This window comes from Indicator indicator, chromosome 3 (genome assembly GCF_027791375.1).
Source record: "Indicator indicator isolate 239-I01 chromosome 3, UM_Iind_1.1, whole genome shotgun sequence".
Taxonomy (NCBI): Eukaryota; Metazoa; Chordata; class Aves; order Piciformes; family Indicatoridae; genus Indicator; species Indicator indicator.
Window position 1 is genome coordinate 1,205,313 of NC_072012.1, and position 22,604 is coordinate 1,227,916.

General features: G+C 44.8%; 1 protein-coding gene across 1 annotated transcript in view; it reads right to left on the bottom strand.

The window, feature by feature from the left end:
- PTPRQ (protein tyrosine phosphatase receptor type Q) overlaps positions 1-22,344 on the bottom strand; it is a 189,663-nt gene extending 167,319 nt beyond the window's left edge. The window contains exons 1-10 of the mRNA XM_054399713.1: positions 22,297-22,344; positions 15,479-15,616; positions 13,721-13,856; positions 12,072-12,326; positions 10,412-10,629; positions 5,921-6,107; positions 5,440-5,724; positions 3,841-4,125; positions 2,381-2,650; positions 1,146-1,406 (exon numbers count right to left, since the gene is read on the bottom strand). Coding sequence (XP_054255688.1) covers positions 1,146-1,406; positions 2,381-2,650; positions 3,841-4,125; positions 5,440-5,724; positions 5,921-6,107; positions 10,412-10,629; positions 12,072-12,326; positions 13,721-13,856; positions 15,479-15,616; positions 22,297-22,344 — 2,083 coding nt within the window. The remainder of the gene's footprint in view (positions 1-1,145; positions 1,407-2,380; positions 2,651-3,840; positions 4,126-5,439; positions 5,725-5,920; positions 6,108-10,411; positions 10,630-12,071; positions 12,327-13,720; positions 13,857-15,478; positions 15,617-22,296) is intronic.
- Between the last annotated feature and the right edge of the window lie 260 nt (positions 22,345-22,604).

Sequence of the window (22,604 nt, forward strand, 5' to 3'; positions counted from 1 at the left end):
TAAAAACCAGCTGTTGCTAGTAAATTGCTAATGGCTGGCACAGATGTATGAAGGTGATTTTCAAGCAACCTGCCTTTCCTACTGCACTGAAATGAAGTTAAAACAGTTGACTGTGTCGGTGTGAGGGTGTGTCGGAGGGTCTGGGGGCTAGGGTACCACTGGTTCCAAAGACCCTCTGTAGTTGTAAGAGGAGTAACAAACTCAAATGTGTCTGCTAGCAGATCCGTACTTGAGTTACCATAGCTTCTTAGCCCAATAAGACCACAACAGAATTCACCAACATTCAGTAACTTGTTCTTAACCCAAAGAAATGACTTATATGCCACATATCTCACAATCATGTCTATCATGCAGGAAACAGCCCATCTGTAGACAATTGCACCGATAATAGATGAAATAGAATGACTCAGAATCCAAACCAGCTTCATTTTGCTTCCTAATCTGAGCAGAAATAAATCACAAGCAATCGAGCCCCACGTTGGGCGCCAAAAATAAAAAGTGTGTCAATGTGAGCTGAAATTCCCCCCCCCCACCAACAATAACCAGGCTAGCTCAGTCTGGAAGCAAATGAAAAGCTGTATTTACAAGCAGAGTCTAAAATCTACAATGAAATGCAATGAATATATACAAATATACAAAATTCACAACATTCACAAATATATACAATCAACAGAAAAAGCACAACCAATCTCCCTTTGCTTTCCCCCAAGGGGACCCTCCCAAAGGGGCCTCTCTCTCTCCCAGGAGCTTCTCCCCAGACCCCCTGGACAGAAAAGCAGAGTTTGTTAATCAGAAAGTTGTTAACTTAGCTGCCAAGGTCAGTACGTGTTATCTTCAGCCAGAAGAGAAGAAGAAACAGCAGCCAGACAGCCCAGCAACTGCCCCCACTGCCGAACACAGAATGTGCAGAATGCCTACTTTGTTTTGGGTAATAGTTCTTAAACATTTCTATCTATCCAATGGAAGTGTTTAGAACAATCGTTATTTTGCTTTCTTACACCCAATAGTGAATTATTTACATTCTTTCACTTTCTCTGTTCTGAACTTTGCAAGGAAAAATTAAAAAGACAGTTTCAAACCATCACAGTTGACAAATCAGTATTTAGCCTGGTGCAATGTTGTAGGAATAAGCTTAAAACACTCACATGTTTTTACACCAGATACATGGTAAAAGGAGCTCAGCATCTTGCCACTTTTTGTGGCGACCAAGAACTCATATTCTGTTCCTGCAGTAAGGTTTTCAACTGTTATTTTCCCATCACTTTGTAAAAGGAAGGTCACATTAGGTCCTCCTTTACTGGTCACATAGACACCGTCAAATACTCCAACATCTGGCATGCCAACAAATAACACTACAGCATTGCTGTAAAGCTCATAAGGAACCACAATCTGAACAGGCTTGGGCTCTGAAAGAAGAAAGAAAATTTGCCACATGTTAAATCAGTTGAAAATAAACTCATTGGGAACCACAAAATAAATCTGAAGCAACTTCCCTGAGAAATGTGCTTGCCTGGGGCAAAAGAAGAGCAACTGAGTAAATCATGTCACTGCTTAGAGACAATAAACAACCTGATATTCTTAGGTGTTTGTTACTGGAAGCCTGAAGCACCTGACAAACATCAGCAGTAAGTTCACAGATGACACCAAGTCAGGTGGCAGTGTTGATCTGCACCAGGGCAGAGATGCTCCACAGAGGGACTTGGATAGATTGGATCCATGGCCAACGTTAACAGGAGGAGCTTCAACAAGGCCAAGTGCCAGGTCCTGCACTTGGGGCACAACAACTCCAAGCAATGCTACAGGCATGGGGCGAGGTGCTGGAGCCAGGGCAGAGGAGAGCAAGGAAGCTGGGAAGGGCCTGGAGAATAAATCTGATGAAGAGAGACTGAAGTAGCTGGGGATGGTTAGTGTGAAACAGAGGAGGCTGAGAGGAGACCTCATTGCTGTCTACAACTACCTGAAAGGACCTTGTGGAGAGGCTGCTGCTGGTCTCTTCTGACAGGGAATTAGTGACAGAACAAGAGGGAATGGCCTCAAGCTGCCACTGGGTAGGTTTAGACTGGACAGTAGGAAACATTTTTTCAGGGCAGGAGTGGTCAGGGATTGGAATGTGCTGCCCAGGGAGGTGGTGGAGTCCCCAAGCCTGGATGTGTTTCAAGGTGGTTTGGCTGTGGTGAGCCTTGTAGAGTAGGGTTCTGGGTTGGACTTGGTGACCCTGAGGGTCTTTTCCAACCTGAACGTTTCCTTGATTCTGTGATTCATGAATCAAAACAAGTTAAGTTTCCAAAGGTATCAGTGAATTACCTTTTCAGCCACAACCACACCAAGAAGGTAAGTCATGAGAGATGAAAAAAATACAGAGAAATATTTGATATCTTACTTAAAGTGCATTGAATGGTCTTCAGTTCACTCATATTTCCATTATTCACACTTGCCACTCCTATTTCATAAAGCATTCCAGGAATCAGGAGGTCAACTTTAAATTCTTCTGTATTGTTTAATAAAAACTTCTTAGTTTCACCTATGGCTGCTTTAGGCTTCACTTGAATGTAGGATTCCTGAGTCTCTTGTGGCAGCTTCCAGTGAAGGATAACACTTTCTTCTTGTATATTCTCTGGTTGAACATAAAGAGCTGTAGGAGGACTGACAGCTTGATCACAGAAAAAGATATCAGTAAAAAAAAAAAAAAAGGATCAAATTTACTTTCCAGTGATGCCTTTCGGTTTACCTTTTATTCTTAAAAAAAAAATTCATTCTTTTTAATTCCTAATTCATTTAATTCTTCCTTAAAATGGTTTGCAGGTGGCTGCCTGTCACAGGCAGATTCTGCACTGGGTTATAGCAAACAGGGACTTATTTTATAGGCATATTCTCTTCCATGGGATATATACAGAGGAATAAACATGACACAATCAGATTAGAAAAATAATTCATCTGTCTTCACCTACAAAATTTAAGACAACGTGACAATGTTTCTACTCTACTAAAATTGGGTCATAGAATCAGTCAGGGTTGGAAGGGACCACAAGGATCAGCCAGTTCCAACCCCCCTGACATGGCCAGGGACACCTCACACTACAGCAGGCTGGCCAGAGCCTCATCCAGCCTGGCCTTAAACACCTCCAGGGATGGGGCCTCAACCACCTCCCTGGACAACCCATTCCAGGCTCTCACCACTCTCATGGGGAAGAACTTCTTCCTCACATCCAGTCTGAATCTCCCCGCTTCCCACTTTATTCCATTCCCCCCAGTCCTGCCACTACCTGAGATCCTAAAAAGTCCCTCCCCAGCTTTCTTGTAGCCCCCTTCAGATAGTGGAAGGCCACAAGAAGGTCACCTCGGAGCCTTCTCTTCTCCAGACTGAACAGCCCCAACTCTTTCAGTCTGTCCTCATAGTAGAGCAGCTCCAGCCCTCTGCTCATCCTCATGGCCTTTCTCTGGACACCTTCCAGCATGTCCAGATCCCTCTTGTAATAGAGGCTCCAGAACTGGACTCAGTACTCCAGGTGTGGTCTCACCAGAGCTGAGTAGAGGGGGAGAATGTACTAACCCCTAAATATTCATCAAATAGATGAATATTCTTTATCATGAATATTCCCCACTTCTTTATCATTTATTGATGTGCTCTAAGTAAGTGTAGAAATAAATAGAGGGCTATATATGTTCATTCTTTTGGAGGGTTATGAAGGTTTAGATCAGTAGACAGAATATAGAAAATAATTCCCCTTATTTCCTCCAAATTCATGGCAACACAATGGCCTTAAAAATACTTTTGTGCCTTGTGTTTTCAGCTTAAGCTCTGCCTAGTGAAATGAGACCTCCAGAAAATAGATCCATCACCTGTTGTGATTAACACAGGCTCCTCATGGCAGCTTAGGGTTCCCTTTTCGGCTACATTCTGTAAGTATACTCGGTACTGATGATAAGGTTTTACATTTCCTATGACTATTGAAGTCTTGCTTTTTTCAACTGGTAACTGTTCACAAAGGTTTGTTTCAGCATCCAAAATATTGATGAGGTGGTGATGAAAAGCAGCAGTGGGTGAATGTGGAGGAGGCTTCCACTGTAAATGTATTTCTGTAGATGAGACGTATGTAGCCTCCAGCTTCTGGGAGTGCAATGGTCCTGTTGAGTAAGATCAGGAATAGAAAGAGGATAATAGCTTCTGGTATCATTAACCAATATCTAATGTGGGTTTTTTTTTTTTTTCAAGTACAGCCTGCAATGTTAACAGCACACATTTACAGAAATGATAAATAGTGTTAAATTAAATCAAAGCAAGCACTTTTGGCCATTTACCCAATATTGATACACAGGGCCATATTCTCACTAACAGAGGTTTTCTGAATCACCCAGCAGATGTAGAACTCAGTCTCCTCACTTAGGTCCTCTCCATTGTATTTCAATCACATCAGAAACAAGATTAAGACAAACAGTTTAAAAATGGTCCTTGTTGTTCTACCCTTGATTCAGGGGCCATTGGGTGCAGAATGAAGGCAGTAACCCTATTGCTGTATAGCAAGGAGATTCCAGAAATGCAGAGAGCAGAGAATCTCAGAAGGCCTCCCACAAGTCCTTTCCTTTATTACTGTATTGCAGAATCCCCAATATTAGAGAGTCTCAGAGTGTCCTTAACAGCAGAAGTCCTGGAAGCCCTTAACAGAGGAAGCAGCTCACAGAAGTCCTGAGCAGATCCCTAGCAGCATCCCTGCACCAAAGCCCTACCCAGAAGTAGCTCACTGACAGAAGCAGAAGTCCCCCTAGCAGCCCTAAACTCCCCAAATAGTTCCTAACCTAAGTCCCTAACCCAAGTAAGAAGACATTGTAATCCACTTGACAAATTGTTAAATCCTGGATTCAGAATTTATGTTCAGATTTATTTGTATCTTCACATGAAATACCAGCAAGTTCTGCATGGGACAGCAATGTGCCCTTGTGGCCAAGAGAGCCAATGGCAGCCTGGGGGGCAGCAAGAAAAGTGTGGCCAGCAGGGCTAGGGAGAGACCACACCTGCAATGCTGTGTCCAGTTCTGATCAACGTCTCTCAATATCTGAGGGGTGGGTGTCAAGTGGAGGGGGCCAAGCTCTTTTCAGTGGTGCACAAAAATAAGCCAAGGAACAATGGATACAAACTTGAACACATGAGGAGAAAATTCTTTACAGTGAGGGTGATGTAGCACTGGAACAGGCTGCCCAGAGAGGTTGTGGAGTCTCCTTCTTTGGGCACAATCAAAACTTGTCTGGATGCATTCCCATGCGGACTACACTAAGTAATGGTACTTTGGCAGGGGGGTTGGACTGGATGATCTCTGGAAGTCCCTTCCAAGCTCTAATGTACTGTGATACTGTGATCAAGACAAGGAACACTGAAATTAAAGGGAAAAAACTTAAAAGCCTATCATCATTTGGTTATTACTGCTATTAAGTGTTGTAACTTACTTGTTTCCACCTTCAGCATGGGAGTTAAGACAGTCTGTGCCCCTTCTGGGTTTCGTGCTGCCAACAAAACATTGTAGCAAAGGCCTGGAGACAACTGCGCAATTCGTGTTTGAGTGGCATTCACAGGCAAGTTCATAAGGGTTGGTTTGTGCTGATCAGAGTAGTACTTAATTGTAAGTGCAAAGCCTGACTTAAGCCACAGCTCTGTATTACTCCACGTAAATGCTGCTGCAGTTGTCTCCACATCACTCACATTGAAGGTGAAGCTTGCTGGGACCAGGGGTACTGAAAAAGAACACCAAAAATAACATAATTAAAAGGATATCCCACACATTGAAAATCATGAAAGCTTTCTTCTTTTTCTTTTTTTTTTTTATATATTTGTATTTTCAAAGGTAAATGTAATCAAGGGAAGGCCTTTAAAAATAAATGCAAAAGATTGGGGGGGGGGAGGGGGGGCAAAACTAAAAAATATAGTTACATTCATATTCACAAATATATGGTAGCTGTATATAGCAGAAAAAGCCTGTGAAGAAGTAGCCTGGAGCAGTGGGATCTCTCAGAAGGGCATAGCAGTCGGTTTCATCCCCTGGTATCATTGCCAATGTTGAGACATCAGCCTGTAGAAGATAAGGAGATCCATCTGTCCACAAGAGCTGACCTTCTTCCTATGTTGGAAAAAAAAAGCAAAACAAAGCAGGAGAAAAGCTCCCTGCATTTCAGCATTCTCTTGATGAGTGATGGAGGCTTTCCTCAGTGCAAGCATAACTCCTAAACACCCAAAATGTACAAACTTCATCCACACAAATTACTTCTGTAGGGAAACCTTTAAGGAAACAAATGCTGCAGTGTCAAGTTCTATCCTTTCTGTTGTAAAAGATTTCAAGGTAGCAATAGAACAACTTCAGCCACATCAGGCTGATGTGGAGTGGCCACTACAAACAGTCCCTTAAAAACCCAATTCTTAAGCAAATAATCTACTAATTGATTAAACACCAGGTTATTAATCAAATAATCTACTAACTGATAAATCACCAGCTTATTAAACAAATAATCAACTAACTGATTGAACATCAGGTTATTAATCAAACAATTTACTCACTGATTAAACATCAGGTTATTAATCAAATAATCTACTAACTGATTAAACAGCAGGTCATTAATCAAATAATCTACTAAATGATTAATCTCCAGGTCATTAATCAAATAATCTACTTACTGATTAAACAGCAGGTTAATAATCAAATAAGATACTGATTAAACATCAGGTTATTAATCAAATATCTACTAACTGATAAATCACCAGGTTATTAATCAAACAATCTATTCACTGATTAATCACCAGATTATTAATCAAATAATCTACTAACTGATTAAACATCAGGTTATTAATCAAATAATCCACTCACTGATTAAACACCACGTTATTAATCAAATAATCTACTACCTGATTAAACATCAGGTTATTAACCAAATAATCCACTCACTGATTAAACACCAGATTATTAATCAAATAATCTACTAATCACAGGTGGGCAATTTTCTAACAATGTTACTGAATATAAATTCAGTCAGTAAAATGGGATCAGGAATTCAGTTTGAAAGCGAAAATAGTTTATCTGGAAAAAAAATCCAGGGCTGGCTTGGTCATCAGATGAGGAAATGCTGTTCTGTCCCCTTTCTCCTGTTGCTGGTAGCTCAGCAGTTAGGACACTCACTCACACCTGGCTCCAGGTTTCTAACCTCTGAGATGCTTCCAGCTTCTCCTGCAGAGCTCTGCAAACACTCAGCTGGGGCAGTGTGGTGTTTTGAATGAGAGATGTCTGTAGACCACGTTTAGAGCTTTGCAAGGGAGACTCCATAGTGGGAGACAGGTTTCAGCCTGCACTGCAGTGGCATTTCCTAGCATTTCCAGAAGGTTAATGAAGACTCCAACACATTTATGCATGACATTGGAGCATTCTCATGTCCACTATCATAAGTGCTTGCAGGGCTGGCAACTCTGTGGCCCCACAAACTAAGTGCTTTAAGTACCATAAAGGAGAAAAGCTGGGGCATGACTGTGAGTTTAAGATTTCCATTGCTTTTCCATTTTGTGAAAGACACTCAAAAGCAGGGAGGAGGAGGGGGGGCAGGGGGGGAAGGATTTTTTACATTTCTCTGAGAAAACAACAAAACCAATGTTTAACAGCCTTTTTGTCTTTTTCCCAGTTAATTTGTTACACTGAAAAAAAAATATTGACTACCGTGATGAGAGTAAAGATTTTCAATGGTATGAAATAATTCAGTCTTGACTTTCAGGAGAACTTGTATGCCTAGCCTACTCTTTCAAAAATACTATGTAGATCAAGTCCTATCTTTTCCTTACACTGGTCTTCCTGGGCACCAGAGTTAACCACAAGGGCAGGAAGCCACAAGATACTGCCATGACAGAGAATCACAGAATTAATGAGGCTGAAGTAGACCTCTGAGATCATCCAGCCCAGCCTATGACCTATGACCACCACAATGACCAGACCATGGCACTAAGTGCCACATCCAATCTCTCCTTAAGCACCTCCAGGGATAGGGACTCCACCACCTCCCTGGGCAGTCCATCCCAGTGCCTAATCAGCCTTGCTGTGAAGAAGTGCTTCCTAACATCCAACCCAAACCTCCCCTGGCACAACTTCAGGCCATGCCCTCTCCTCTTGTCATGACTTGAAGAGAGGGATACAGGGGTAGAGGACACAGGGTAACTTCAGGTAGTTGTAGGCTGTGATAAGGTCGCCCAAGTCTCCTCTCCTCCAGGCTGAACATCCCCAGCTCCCTCAGCCTTTCCTCATCAGCCTTTCCCTCCAGCCCCCTCCCCAGTCTGGTCACTCTCCTCTGCACCTGCTCCAGCACCTCAAGATCCTTCCTGCAGTGAGGGCTCAGAGCTGCACACAGTGTTCAAAGTGAGGCCTCACCAGTGCTGAGCACAGGGCAGAATTCCATCCCTGCTCCTGCTGGCCACACTATTCCTGATGCAGGCCAGGATGCCATTGGCCTTCTTGGCCCCCTGGGCACGCTACTGGCTCCTGCTCAGCTGCTGTCACCCAGCACTCCCAGATCCCTTTCTGCCTGGCTGCTCTCCAGCCACTCCTCCCCAAGACTGCAGTGCTGCACAGGGTTGTTGTGGCCAAAGTGTAGGACCCTGCAAACAAACCTCTGTAGCAGGGCTTGTATGAGAAACCTCAGCAGAGAAGCCTTTGGTTACCTTTTCCCACTTCCTACCTCTAAGGAACTAACCGCATGGAGTGACAGAACAGACCTGAGGGGATCAACAAAGTTCTCCATTCACTTTTACACAGCACACTGATCTACCTCTCCAGGGATCCTGTTGTCTTCCACAAGAATTCTCACCCTCATCAGGAAGGGTTTGAATGTAGATACAGATCAAAATAGGGTTACAGAAGGAGAAACTGTGAGAATACAAATGCTACAGAACTATTCCTGCTCACAGTGTTGCTCAGTGTCACAGTGCTTGGTAATTTCAGCTTGGTTGCTGAAATCTTCTAGGTAGGTTATAGCCTCAACTTTTTGTTCATATAATGCTTCAAGTCCATGGCTACTGGGAGGAAAAAAAACCCAACAAAACAAAAAACTTAAGAGCAGAAAATGAACTTCCTAATGGTTCAAATATGAAAGACAAAGAGAACCATTGAGTCTATATTTTTAATCTCAGATGTTATACAAGTCTTGCAATTCCTAGTGTATGCCCCGGGATGTTTGAAGTTTTGGGGTAAAGGCAATTTGGTGCAAGTACAACCTGGATTTCTCCAAAGATCAGAGCAAGTGACACCAATGACACTGAGGAGGACTGTAGTGTCTTCAGACAGGCTCTGGCCAGCCTGATCTAGTGTGAGGTGTCCCTGCCCATGGCAGGGGGGTTGGAACAGGGTGATCCTTGTGGTCCCTTCCAACCCTGACTGATTCTATGATTGTATGAAATTCTCCTGGTTCCATAGATGTAATAGAGGAGATAAAACAGACTGACCTTTAGGTCATTAGGACCTGTCCATAGCAGGATGATTTGATTAATTATCTGGAGAGGTAACAAATACAAATTTATTGTGGAAGTATTTTTTATTCCAGTATTTTATAATATTAATAATGATCTTATTATTATTTATTTATATTTTATTTTATTAGGCTTTATGTATCAGGCTGCCTCTAGCCAGCCTGATCTGAGGCTCTGGCTAGCCTGATGTAGTGTGAGGTGTCCCTGCCCATGGCAGGGGGGTTGGAACAGGGTGATCCTTGTGGTCCCTTCCAACCCTGACTGATTCTATGATTGTATGAAATTCTCCTAGTTCTGTAGGTGTAATAGCAAAGGAGATAAAACACGCTGACCCTTAGGTCATTAGGACCCATACATAACAGGATTATTTGATTAATTATCTGGAGAGGTAACAAATACAAATTTACTGTGAAAGTATTCTTTATTCCACAGAATTAGGCTTTATGTATCAGGCTGCCTCTAGCCTCTCCTATGAGGACAGACTGAGAGAGTTGGGGCTGTTCAGTCTGGAGAAGAGAAGGCTCTGAGGTGACCTTCTTGTGGCCTTCCACTATCTGAAGGGGGCTACAAGAAAGCTGGGGAGGGACTTTTTAGGATCTCAGGTAGTGACCGGACTGGGGGGAATGGAATAAAGCTGGAAGTGGGGAGATTCAGGCTGGACATGAGGAAGAAGTTCTTCCCCATGAGAGTGGTGAGAGTCTGGAATGGGTTGTCCAGGGAGGTGGTTGAGGCCCCATCCCTGGAGGTGTTTAAGGCCAGGCTGGATGAGGCTCTGGTCAGCCTGCTGTAGTGTGAGGTGTCCCTGCCCATGGCAGGGGGGTTGGAACTGGATGATCCTTGTGGTCTCTTCCAACCCTGACTGATTCTATCACTGTATGAAATTCTCCTGGTTCTGTAGATGTAGTAGCAAAGGAGATAAAACAGACTGACCTTTAGGTCATTAAGACCTGTCCATAGCAGGATGATTTGCCTCCTTATCTGGAGATAAGACAAAACAAACCCATGTTCTTCTTCACTCCCTATATCAAGAAGATGTGCCCCTTGTGAAGACGCTTCACAGATCCGTTGTGCCACCTTCCAGGGCTTGCTCTCCTTACTCAGTTGATAGCAGCTGCTTTGGAAAGCCACCCACCCTTGGGAACAGGTGCCTAGAGTGAAGAAGGACAGGAATTTAAAGACATTTTGTGCCACTCAGGGCACTGCTATAATTTCAGTTGCTTTAAAATGAGACAGACATCTTTATGAGGGTAACATTTGGGTAACTGACAACTGCAAAGCCCCAAAACTCAGGAATTATGAAGCAATACTTCTTAAAACATCCTCAGAGTGCTAAAAATATGATCATTTGAACTGAAAGAGTATCAACTACAAACTACTAAGGCAAAGGGAAAAAAAATTATCCTACTGTAGGGAAAAATGCATTCACAGCTCACAGGATGTTAGCGGTTGGAAGGGACCTCTGAACATCATTGAGTCCAACCTATCACCCAGCCCTATCCAATCAACCAGACCATGGCACTAAGTGCTGCATCCAGGCTTCTCTTGAACATCTCCAGGGATGGAGACACCACCACTTCCCTGGGCAGCACATCCCAATGGGCAATCATCATCTGTGTGAAGAACTTCTTCCTAACATCCAGCCTATACCTCCCCTGGCACAGCTTGAGACTTTGTCCTCTTGTTCTGGTGCTGGTTGCCTGGGAGAGGAGACCAACCCCCACCTGGCTACAACCTCCCTTCAGGGAGTTGTAGACAGCAATGAGGTCTCCCCTGAGCCTCCTCTTCTCCAGGCTGAACACCCCCAACTCCCTCAGCCTCTCCCCAGCTTCCTTGCCCTTCTCTGGACACGTTCTAGTACCTCAATCAAGACATAACATCCTCAGGTTGCTTCATAACACTTCTAATAAAAGAGTAGCTCAGTTGCCACTCAGCAGTAGAAAGCCATCACTTCGAGTGCTGGCAGGAAGAGTCCTGAGTTCATCCCAAATTCTGCCATTTCCCTGCCTTTATAGCAAATCTAATCCAATCCAATACATTCAATTAATTCAATGCTTGACCTCAACATTCAGTTGACTCTATTTTAGAGTATAGAAAATGTAGTTTGTTTAAAATCAGTGCACACACACATTTGTGTTGCTGCTCCTAAAAGCACTAAGAAACTACAGAATCTCAGGATCTTTCAGGTTGGAAAAGACCCTTGGGAGCATCAGGTCCAACCATTAACCCTCCTCTGCAAAGTTCCCCACTCAACCATATCTCCAAGCACCACATCCAAACCACCTTTAAACACACCCAGGCTTGGGGACTCCACCACTTCCCTTGGCAGCACATTCCAACCCCTGACCACTCTTTCTGGGAAAAAGAAATTTCCAAATGTCCAGTCTAAACCTATCGATTAGAAATAACCTTTTCACGTCATTAACATTCAACTTCTTTCAGCTTTCTGAAATGAAAACAATCCACATCCCCCCAGCACCACCCCCCCCCCCAAAAAAAAAAGGAATAGAGACTTTGTTAACAATTTAACTCCTCCAGAAGTATGCAGTGCTTCCTCACATTCATTGTGACTACAAGAAACTCTAGAAGATACCTGTTTCAGCTACAACATCCAGTGACTGAGACACTTTTATAAACTGAAGATGCCATTGGTCAAATATGAACTTAAATGTATACACGGTGGCTGGTGTCAAATTAGTCCATACAAAGAATCCATGGGGGGGTTGTATAATCTTAGAAGTATCACTGAATGAAACTGAAGCTGAGAACTCCTTGGCTGTTGCACTCCAGTTAAAAGACACAGTAGTAGTGGTCACAAATGTTTTGATGTCATCTCCTGAAATTGCACCTGGAAGAGCAAGCAAAAAACAAACACTGTCTTTATCACAAGAGAAGAATTCTCTTAAAGTTTTATTGCATCATTTATTTATTCATTCATTCATTCATTCATTTTTCTCTTCAGAAGTGGTAAGGAACACACATATTAGAGAAGGAAAGGCAGTTGTGTCAGGTTACACCCAGCTCAGGAGGGGGTGGGATGAAAAGAACCTAGCCCCAGGTGGACAAACAAATCTGACCCAGGTGGGCAGAGAGATTTGGTTCCCCCTCCCAGGGGGAGGGGTCCCTGGGTTGAAGTCTATTCCCCCTCCCACTTCCTGTCCACCCCAGCCTATTTAAGGGGAACCATTAGCTGGCTTGCTCTCTTGCTCCTCTGTTAACTCGCTTGGTCCTATCCTCACCTGCCTGAGATGCTGCTCCCACATAGTGGGGCATGTTCCATGCTGCATCCAAACTCCTAAGGACTGCATCTGAAGAGAATCCACATTGCATCCAGAGAATTCTATGCTAGCTTGGACCTGGTTTTGTATATATTTTTATTTACCCTTTTTCCTTATACCTTTGTAACCTTTCTCTTACTCAAATGCCACATATACATATTTTGTTAAACTTACGGTTTTTTTTTTGCTTCCAAATTGATTCAAGACTCTTGTGATGTTTTTTTTAGCTCTCTTTCCTCCTGCCTAATTTGCTTTCCCCATACTGGGAAAGAGGGAGAGGGGAAGCAATCTAAAACTGTTCCATTTGGGCTTTTGGACTCTGGGAAATCTTAAACCACAACAGTAGTGTGAAAACAGAAAATGTCTTTCTGAGCAATGATGAAAGCTGTGCTCTATTGCCATGGTATGTAAAATTCTGTATGAAGCAACCAGAAATAAAAGTGCACAATTTAAGAAGTAAACAAGCATGTAAAAAAAAAAAATACATCCTTTGGGAGAATGTCAGTTAAGTAATAGATGCCAAGTGCAGTGACACATTAGTAGCATAACCATGAATTATTTCCTGTAGCTTGCTGAATGTATTTTCAGCAGTCAATACCTGCTTCAGTGTTTCAAATTTTCTGTATATTTTTCCCAAAGGTATTGTTTCTATTCAAATCCTAACATACAGCTAAGCCCATAACACTTAAACATCTCCCAAACTTCTACATCAGTCTTACATTGCACGAGTATTCCACTAACCAAACAAGCTGGTGGTGGATGAAAAGCTAAACAAGAGCCAGCAGTGAGCACTTGCAGCCCAGAGAGCCAAGCAGAGCCTGGGCTGCAGCAAGAGAAATGTGGCCAGCAGGGCCAGGGAGGGGATTCTCCCCTTCTGCTCCACTCTGCTCAGACCACACCTGGAGCTCTGTGTCCAGTTCTGGAGTTTTTGTTACAAGAGGGATTTCTGTGCTGCTCAACTTACGTGTTTGAAATGATTTCACACTTAAGATTCGGCCATTTTTTAGGGACTCTATTGTCACATCATACTTCTTATTTTCCTCCAGCAGCATTGTAGTACTGACAGATTTCTCTCCAACTTTAGAAACATTTCTTACATTCTGCAAGTTAAAACAATGTCTTGAGGTAGTGAAGGCAATAACAATTCATAAAGGAGCTATGGAGGTTTGTTGAAAGATAGCTTAGATTGTAGCAAATCCAACCTGAGGCTGCAAAATATTGCAAAGTATTCCACGCATTTAAAGCAAAACCTTTCAGGAAGGAAACTTTTAGCAAACACCATCATGTTAAAATTTTCTTATTCTCTTTAAGGTCCAGAGCATCCTGTGCTCAAAATAAGAATAATGCTTTTCCACAGAGCTCTGTGGGGTAGTGTCTGCCTCTCCTGGAGAAGCCAGACTCCTCCTTCAAACCTCTGTGCCCAGAAGAAGTTGCATATGCTGAACTGAACACATGCCTGGCTATCCTTAGTCAAACAGGATGCTCAAGGGTCTTTTAAGTCCCACTGGCTTGCATAGGACTCTGGAAGTCTCTGTGCACTTGAACAACACAAACTGCAGAATTCACTGCATGCTTTTTCTGTTTATTTGCTATTTTACTTTATTTAAAAAAAAAAAGAAAGGAAGGGAGAGAGATAGAGGGAAGGAGAGAGAGAAAAGAGAGAGGGAAGGAAAGAGATAGAGAAGGAAAAAGGGAGGGAAGGAAACAGAGAGGGAAGGGGAGAGGGAAGGAAAGAGTGATGGAAGGAAAGAGAGGGAAGGAGAGGGAAGGAAGGGAAGGGGAGAGAGAGAAGGAAAGAGAGATGGAAGGAAAGAGAGAGGGAAGGAGAGGGAAGGAAGGGAAGGGGAGAGAGAGAAGGAATGAGAGATGGAAGGAAAGAGAGAGGGAAGGAGAGGGAAGGAAGGGAAGGGGAGAGAGAGAAGGAATGAGAGATGGAAGGAAAGAGAGAGGGAAGGAGAGAGAGAGAAGGAAAGAGAGAAGGAAAAAGGGAGGGAAGGAAACAGAGGGAAGGAAAGAGAGAGGGAAAGAAGGGAAGGGGAGAGAGAGAAGGAATGAGAGATGGAAGGAAAGAGAGAGGGAAGGAGAGAGAGAAGGAAAGAGAGAAGGAAAAAGGGAGAGAAGGAAACAGAGAGGGAAGGAAAGAGAGAGGGAAGGAGAGAGAGAGAGGGAAAAAGGGAGGGAAGGAAACAGGGAAGGAGAGAAGGAAAAAGGGAGAGAAGGAAACAGGGAAGGAAAGAGAGGGAAGGAGAGAGAGAAGGAAAGAGAGGGAAGGAGAGAGAAGGAAATACAGAAGGAGAGAAGGAAAAAGGGAGAGAAGGAAACAGAGAGGGAAGGAAAGAGATAGAGAAGGAAAGAGAGGGAAGGAGAGAGGGAGAGAAGGAAAGAGAGAGAAAAGGAAGGAGAGAGGGAAAGAGAGAGAAAAGGAAAGAGATAGAGAAGGAAAAATGGAGGAAAGGAAAGAGAGGGAGAAGGAAGGAATTTGGAAGGAAGGAATTTGGAAGAAAGGAAGAAATTCAGAAGGAATCTGGAATTCGGAAGGAAGGAATTTGCAATTTGGAAGGAAGGAATTTGGAAAGAAGGAAGGAATTTGGGATTTGGAAGGAATTTGGAAGGAATTTAGAAGGAAGAAAGGAAGGCAAACACCACCCAATACTCTTAGCTGCTGGTAGCCCCAGTTTAAACACAGAAGGAGCTACTTATCAGTCAGATTGCTGAGGTTTACTTTCACACTGCCAGTGTCTGCACGCTGATATGTTACAAGGTAATGGTCTGGGTCCTCTCCTTCAGGTGATGCAGTCCACTCCAGCCAGACTGCTCTGGGAGGCTTTTTCACTTGGTCACACTCCAGACACTTTGAAGCCTGCCACAGAAACAGACATGAATGGAACTTAGTCCTAAGTGCAGAAAACGTGCCTCTGACTAACTAGCTGACTGAATTCTGTCTATGTTGACTGCTTTCACCTAGAAAAGGTAAGCTAGCCACAGTTTTTATATGGACCAGTATCCCCAGCCCTACTGTGTGACACATGAGGCTTCACAATTGATTACAAGTTTTGCATTTACAGGTTCTGTTTTTCTTTCTTCAGAGGTGGCCAAACCATGTCAGTTAACACCCCCCTAGGAAAAGAGAAGTCTGTCATCATTTTACAGAATCACAGAATTAACCAGGCTGGAAAAGACCTCAGAGATCATCAAGTCCAACCTATCACCCAGCACCACCTAATCAATTAATCCATGGCACTAAGTGCCTCATCCAGTCTTATTTTAAACACCTCCAGGGATGGTGACTCCACCACCTCCCTGGGCAGCACATTCCAATGGTCAGTCTCTGTCTGGGAAGAATTTCTTCCTAACATCCAGCCCAAACCACCCCTGGTGCAGCTTGAGACTGTGTCCTCTTGTTCTGTCACTGTTGCCTGGGAGAAGAGACCAACCCCCACCTGGCTACAACCTCCCTTCAGGGAGTTGTAGACAGCAATGAGGTCTCCCCTGAGCCTCCTCTTCTCCAGGCTAAACACCTCCAGCTCCCTCAGCCTCTCCTCACAGGGCTGTGCTCCAGACCCCTCCCCAGCCTTGCTGCCCTTCTCTGGACACCTTCATAGCATCTCAACATCTTTCGTAACCTGAGAGGCCCAGAACTGGACACAGGACTCAAGGTGTGGCCTGACCAGTGCTGAGCACAGGGCAGGATGACTTCCCTGCTCCTGCTGGCCACACTATTCCTGATGCAGGCCAGGATGCCATTGGCCTTCTTGGCCACCTGGGCACACTGCTGGCTCATGTTCAGCTGCTGTCAACCAGCACCCCCAGGTCCCTCTCTGCCTGGCTGCTCTCCAGCCACTCTGACCCCAGCCTGTAGCACTGCCTGGGGTTGTTGTGGCCAAAGTGCAGCACCTGGCACTCAGACTTGTTAAATCTCATGGCCTTGGACTCTGCCCACCTGTCCAGCCTGGCAAGATCCCCCTACAGAGCCCTCCTACCCTCTAACAGATCAACTCCTGCTCCCAACTTAGTGTCTGCAAACTTACTGATGATGGACTCAATCCTCTCATCCAGCTCATCAGTAAAGATATTAAAGAGGATTGGGCCCAACACTGATCTCTGAGGACACCACTAGTGACAGGCTGCCAGCTGGATGTGGCACCATTCACCACCACTCTCTGGGCCTGGCCCTCCAGCCAGTTCCTAACCCAGCTCAGAGTGAAAGAGGGTCAGAGATTTCTCGCAGTGTGCATCCTGCAATCAGTTAGCAGTCAGTCAGGGATTGGAGGACTCAGTCCTCTTCTCACATGGCATGGTGGAGACTTCAGTGGCATTGCTTTCACAGCTCTTGACTATTTCAGAATAAGAAACAGCAACATTCAAGAGGTGAAGAAAGAATTTATGAAACACCTCCCTACCAATCCAATTTCAACATGGCAGCACAAACTCCATTCAGCTTTTCAAGTTCTTCCAGCAGTCAATCCATTCCTGACACTGCCTTTTTAATAACTCCACCTGCCTTTGAAGGGCTTCAGCTTAGCTCTTTAGAGAAGCAGATTCCTTCCCTGTCTGAATTTTATTTGGAACCAGAAATTTAGAGGATATCTATCTATCTACAACTACCTGAAGGGAGGTTGTAGCCAGGAGAGCCAATGGCATCCTGGCCTGGATCAGGAATAGTGTGGCCAGCAGGACAAGGGAGGTTATTCTGCCCCTGCACTCAGCACTGGTCAGGCCACACCTTGAGTCCTGTGTCCAGTTCTGGGCTCCTCAATTCAAGAGAGATGTTGAGGACTGGAAGGTGTCCAGAGAAGGGCAAGGAAGCTGCGGAGGGGTCTGGAGCACAGCCCTGTGAGGAGAGGCTGAGGGAGCTGGGGGTGTTTAGCCTGGAGAAGAGGAGGCTCAGGGGAGACCTCATTGCTGTCTACAACTACCTGAAGGGAGGCTGTAGCCAGGTGGGGGTTGGGCTCTTCTCCCAGGCAACCAGCACCAGAACAAGTGGACACAGTCTCAAGCTGCACCAGGGGAGGTCTAGGCTGGATGTGAGGAAGAAATTCTTCCCAGACAGAGGGATTGGCCATTGGGATGTGCTGCCCAGGGAGGTGGTGGAGTCACCATCCCTGGAAGTGTTTAAAACCAGCCTGGATGAGGCACTTAGTGCCATGGTCTAGTGGATTAGATGGTGTTGGCTGATAGGTTGGACTTGATCTCAAAGGGCTTTTCCAACCTGGTTAATTCTGTGATTTTGTGATTCTATCTAACAGGATATAAAACAAACATCACACTTCTAAAAATCAGAGAAAGAGAGACATGTGATGCCAATCTCTAAATGGCTAAATTAAATTAATTCTAAATGGCTTTCATCTAAAAACAGTAGTGAAGGTTTCAGTTCTCAGCTTGCTTCCTTCTCTCTTCTTTAGCTGTGTTTAAATAAGAAAGCAACAACAAACATGCAAATAGCTAAAAATGAAGGAATGTTTTTAAAGTCCTTTGAAGTCATGTGCAGCAGCATCTCTGTGAAGCAATGACTCTAAAGAACTAAAACTGGTTTAGACCATAACCATGTAGCATCAACAGTAAAATAAGCAGAGCAGAGGCTTTATTTTAAAACCAGAACAGGCCCAAGGACATTAGACTGAGGCTGTTTTGAGCACGGGCTGGTGAGTTACTACTATGTCATCAACACATTCATGGCTGTTCTGCATGAAATTCTAAAATCATCTCTTGGTGCAAGCTGATGAAAGCCCTGAGGACAGCATCTTCTCCACTTACCCCAAACTTTGACATGCCAAATGTTAACTCTGCACAAGTGTTTTTCTTTATGGATGCACAGTCATCCATTCCCCTCTGCCCAGGGTGGCCTAATGACGGAGATTTCCTAGGCTGCTCATAAGATTGCAGTTACGTCTTCTAAGTTCCATCTTCACCTCCAGAAATCAAGTCCAAGCCCCTGCCAGAGCAGGACCACAGAGTCCAGTACAGGTGATACAGGAATTCATCCAGATGGGGCTTGAAAGTCTCCAGAGAAGGAGACTCCACAACCTCTCTGGGCAGCCTCTTCCAGTGCTCTGGGACCCTCCCAGTGAAGAAGTTCCTCCTCATGTTGAGGTGGAACCTCCTGTGCTGCAGTTTCTGTCCATTGCCGCTTGTCCTATCCCAGGGTGCAAGTGAGCAGAGCCTGTCCCCTCCCTCTTGACCCTCAGCCCTCAGATATTTCCTGAGATTTTTTAGATCCCCTCTCAGTCTTCTCCTCTCCAGACTAAACAGCCCCAGGGCTCTCAGCCTCTCCTCCCCAGGCAGTGCTCCAGTCCCTTCAGCACCCTCATAGCCCTCCCTTGGGCTCTCTCCAGCAGATCCCTGTCCCTCCTGAACTGGAGAGCCCAGAACTGGATGCACCAGGGCAGAGTACAGGGGGAGGAGAACCTCCCTGGATCTGCTGGACACACTCCTCTGAATGCCCCCCAGGACCCCATTGGCCTTCTTGGCCCCAGGACACATTGCTGTCCCATGCAGAACTTGTTGCCCACCAGCACTCCCAGGTCCTTCTCCTTGGGGCTGCTCTCCAGCAGATCCCCTCCCAACCTGTCCTGCTGCAGTTTATTCTTCCTGCCCAGGTGCAGGACTCTGCACTCATCCTTGTTGAACCTCATTAGGTTCCTCTCTGCCCAGCTCTCAGCCTGTCCAAGTCTCACTGAACAGCCTCATAGCCTTCAGGAGTCTCAGCCAAGCCTCCCAGTTTGGTATCCTCAGCAAACTTGCTGAGCAGACTCTGTCTGTCTGTCTGTCTGTGCCCTCATCAATGTCATTGATGAAGATGTTGAACAGGACCAGACCCAACACTGATCCCTGGGGGACTCCACCGGCCACCAGCTATCCAGCTGGACTTGGCACCACTGACCACCACTCTTTGTACTCTATTTTGTAGCCAGTACTTTTTATCCAAAGACTGCAACAATTTAAATAAATAAATAAATAGACCATAAAGACCAAAGCTTCAAACCTGTCTTCAGGCTGGTTTCACACCCAGCAGGAAACCCAAAAAACAAACATTTACTGACTTATGCTATGGACTACTTCTCAAACATATGACTCAAGTAATTTTCTCAGTCTGAAAAAGAAGACCTTGAAGGGAAACGCAGCAGAGGTCTATAGAACCTTGACCAGCCAAATGAATTGAGCAGAGATTGATTTTTCTGTTTCTCTTCAAGAACTGTGAAAAATGAAAGGAAGCTGGTTTGCTCCAGATTCAGAACATCCAAAATGAGGAAGTTCTTCACAATAGTTTATCTGGCAAAGCTCAAAATGAGGATGTAAAGTTCTGATGGACTTCAGAGGAGCCAAGATGTGTTCACAAAAGAGAACTATACTGAAGCTTACAAAATGCACTGCAGCTACGTCACCTCCAAAGTCCTTGAGCTGCAACTGGCTGGAAATTAACACAAGATAGGTTGACTCTCCTATTATAGAATCACAGAATGGGCTGGGATGGAAGAGAACCTCCAAAGCTCATCCAGTCTGACCTCCCTGCAGTCAGCAGGCACATCCCCAACTAGATCAGGCTGCCCAGGGCCTCCTCCAGCCTCACCTTCAATATCTCCAGGGAAAGAGCCTCAACCACCTCTCTGGGAAACCTCTTCCAGTGTTCCACTACCCTCATAGGAAAGAACTTGTTCCTAGCATCCAATCTCAATCTGCTCTGCTCTAGTTTGAAGCCATTGTCCCTCATCCTGTCCCTGCAGGCCTTTGCAAACAGTCTCTCTGCAGCCTTCCTGTAGCCCCCTTCAGGTCCTGGCAGGCTGCTCTTAGGTCTGCCTGGAGCCTTCTCTTCTCCAGGCTCAACACCCCCAGCTCCCTCAGCCTGTCCTCACAGCAGAGCTGCTCCAACCCCCTGATCATTTTCATGGCCCTCCTCAGGACCCTCTCCATCAGGTCCAGGTCCTTCCTATACTGAGGGCTGCAGAGCTGCACACAGCACTCACCAGGGCTAAGTGGTATGATGCTATTCTTACAGTCTTCCTCAAGGATATGCTTTTTGCCACCGCTGAAGGTATGCCACTGAAGTATTTATTCCACCATCTACCACCATCCTAAGAGCCTCCACAAAAACAATGATTTGTTGTTAAGTTCAAAACTGGCCAGCATGACCAGACACTACCTGGATATTCTCAACAATTATTCCTGAAGCATGGCATCTCAGCAGCATTTCATCACTCCAAGGGTATAGCTCCCTCCTCCAAAGGAAGAGAGTGGTTATTTGTACCAGCAGTGGGAAAAAGCTTTGAAATTACTTTTGCTGCAAACCACATGAAGCTAAATATAAAACAAAGTCTCCACTTCCAAAAAACTAAACAGAGACAAATATGGCCAAGAAGATTATGAAGTGTGGTTGCTGTGTCTGTGGTGCTTTCAATAACAGTCAGATTAAACACAAAGGGCTAAGTCACAAGTGGCAGATTTGGGTCAGAAAGTAAACTACTTCTTGCAGAAGCAGACTTCCTAAAGCCCTAGACATATTATAGCCCTTGGTCTCAGAAGGACTGTGAATATCCAGCATCACCTTGCATGTCTCTGCACAGTGTCCAAAAGGTGACAATCTGCACAGTCATGTGAGTTAGCTTAGGATTTAAAGATGCTGGTGTCTCTTGCTTCTTCTGGGGAGCAGCATTAAACCAGAGCAGCAGGCACGAAAGCAGGATAAGGATCTCAAATGAGCTTCCAACTATTAAAATCTGAAGGGGGCTACAAGAAAGCTGGGGAGGGACTTTTGAGGGTGTCAGGGAGTGATAGGACTGGGGGGAATGGAGCAAAACTAGAAATGGGGAGATTCAGATTGGATGTTACGAAGAAGTTCTTCCCCATGAGGGTGGTGAGACACTGGCACAGGTTGCCCAGGGAGGTAGTGGAAGCCTCATCCCTGGAGGTTTTGAAGGCCAGGCTGGATGTGGCTGTGAGCAACCTGCTGTAGTGTGAGGTGTCCCTGCCCATGGCAGGGGGATTGGAATTGGATGATCTTTGAGGTCCCTTCCAACCCTGACAATTCTATGATTCTATGATTCCAAGATTTCCATGAGCTTCTTTTTGCAGCCATGTGCAACAACTCTGAACCCATTGCTGGGTGTTTGAAACTCTGGAACAGAGATCTAGGTCAAAGAAGATCTGCTATAGACACCCAATAACAATTAATTTGTTTTCTTGTCTCCTCATCTGTCTCTTTTACTTATGACTTCCCCCAGTCCTCCTGGCCAATCCAACCCCACTGGAATGACAGCAATCATGAGCTGACGGACTGTTTCCTAAGCCTGTGCCTCTTGTCAACTAAGCTCTTCCGGAAGGGGTTTAAAATGAGGATCCTTGAAGTCCCTTCCAACAATTCTGTGTCCCTGACAATTCTGTGATTCTGTGACTCTAAATAGAAGGAAGGCTGGGAATGCTCAGCAGCAATAACTGAGACCTTTCTCTACTACTAGAACTATGACAAAAATAAAATCATGAAACATCAATTTTCAACATTCAATTAGAAAAATCTATCTACCCCCATCAAAGAAATCCTTTCCTTACCTTAAATAAATATTCCAATAAAAGCAAGAGGAGAATTACTTGGTCCATAGAGAAGGAATTGTAGTAGTTTCAGTGTCTCTTATGTGTTTGGATCACAACAGCTTCAAAACAAAACTGTGCTGGGATGTCTAAGAGCTGTGAAGGGAAAACCCAGCACACATATTTATGCTTGACACAGATACAGCAGCAGCCAATGGTGCACTTCAGATTTGTGTGCTCTGGCCCTGCCTCTTCCCATGCCTCCCAGAAAGTTTCCCAAGGTCAGCAGAAGGCTGACCTTTAACTTCACTGCCCTGTGGATGTGTCTG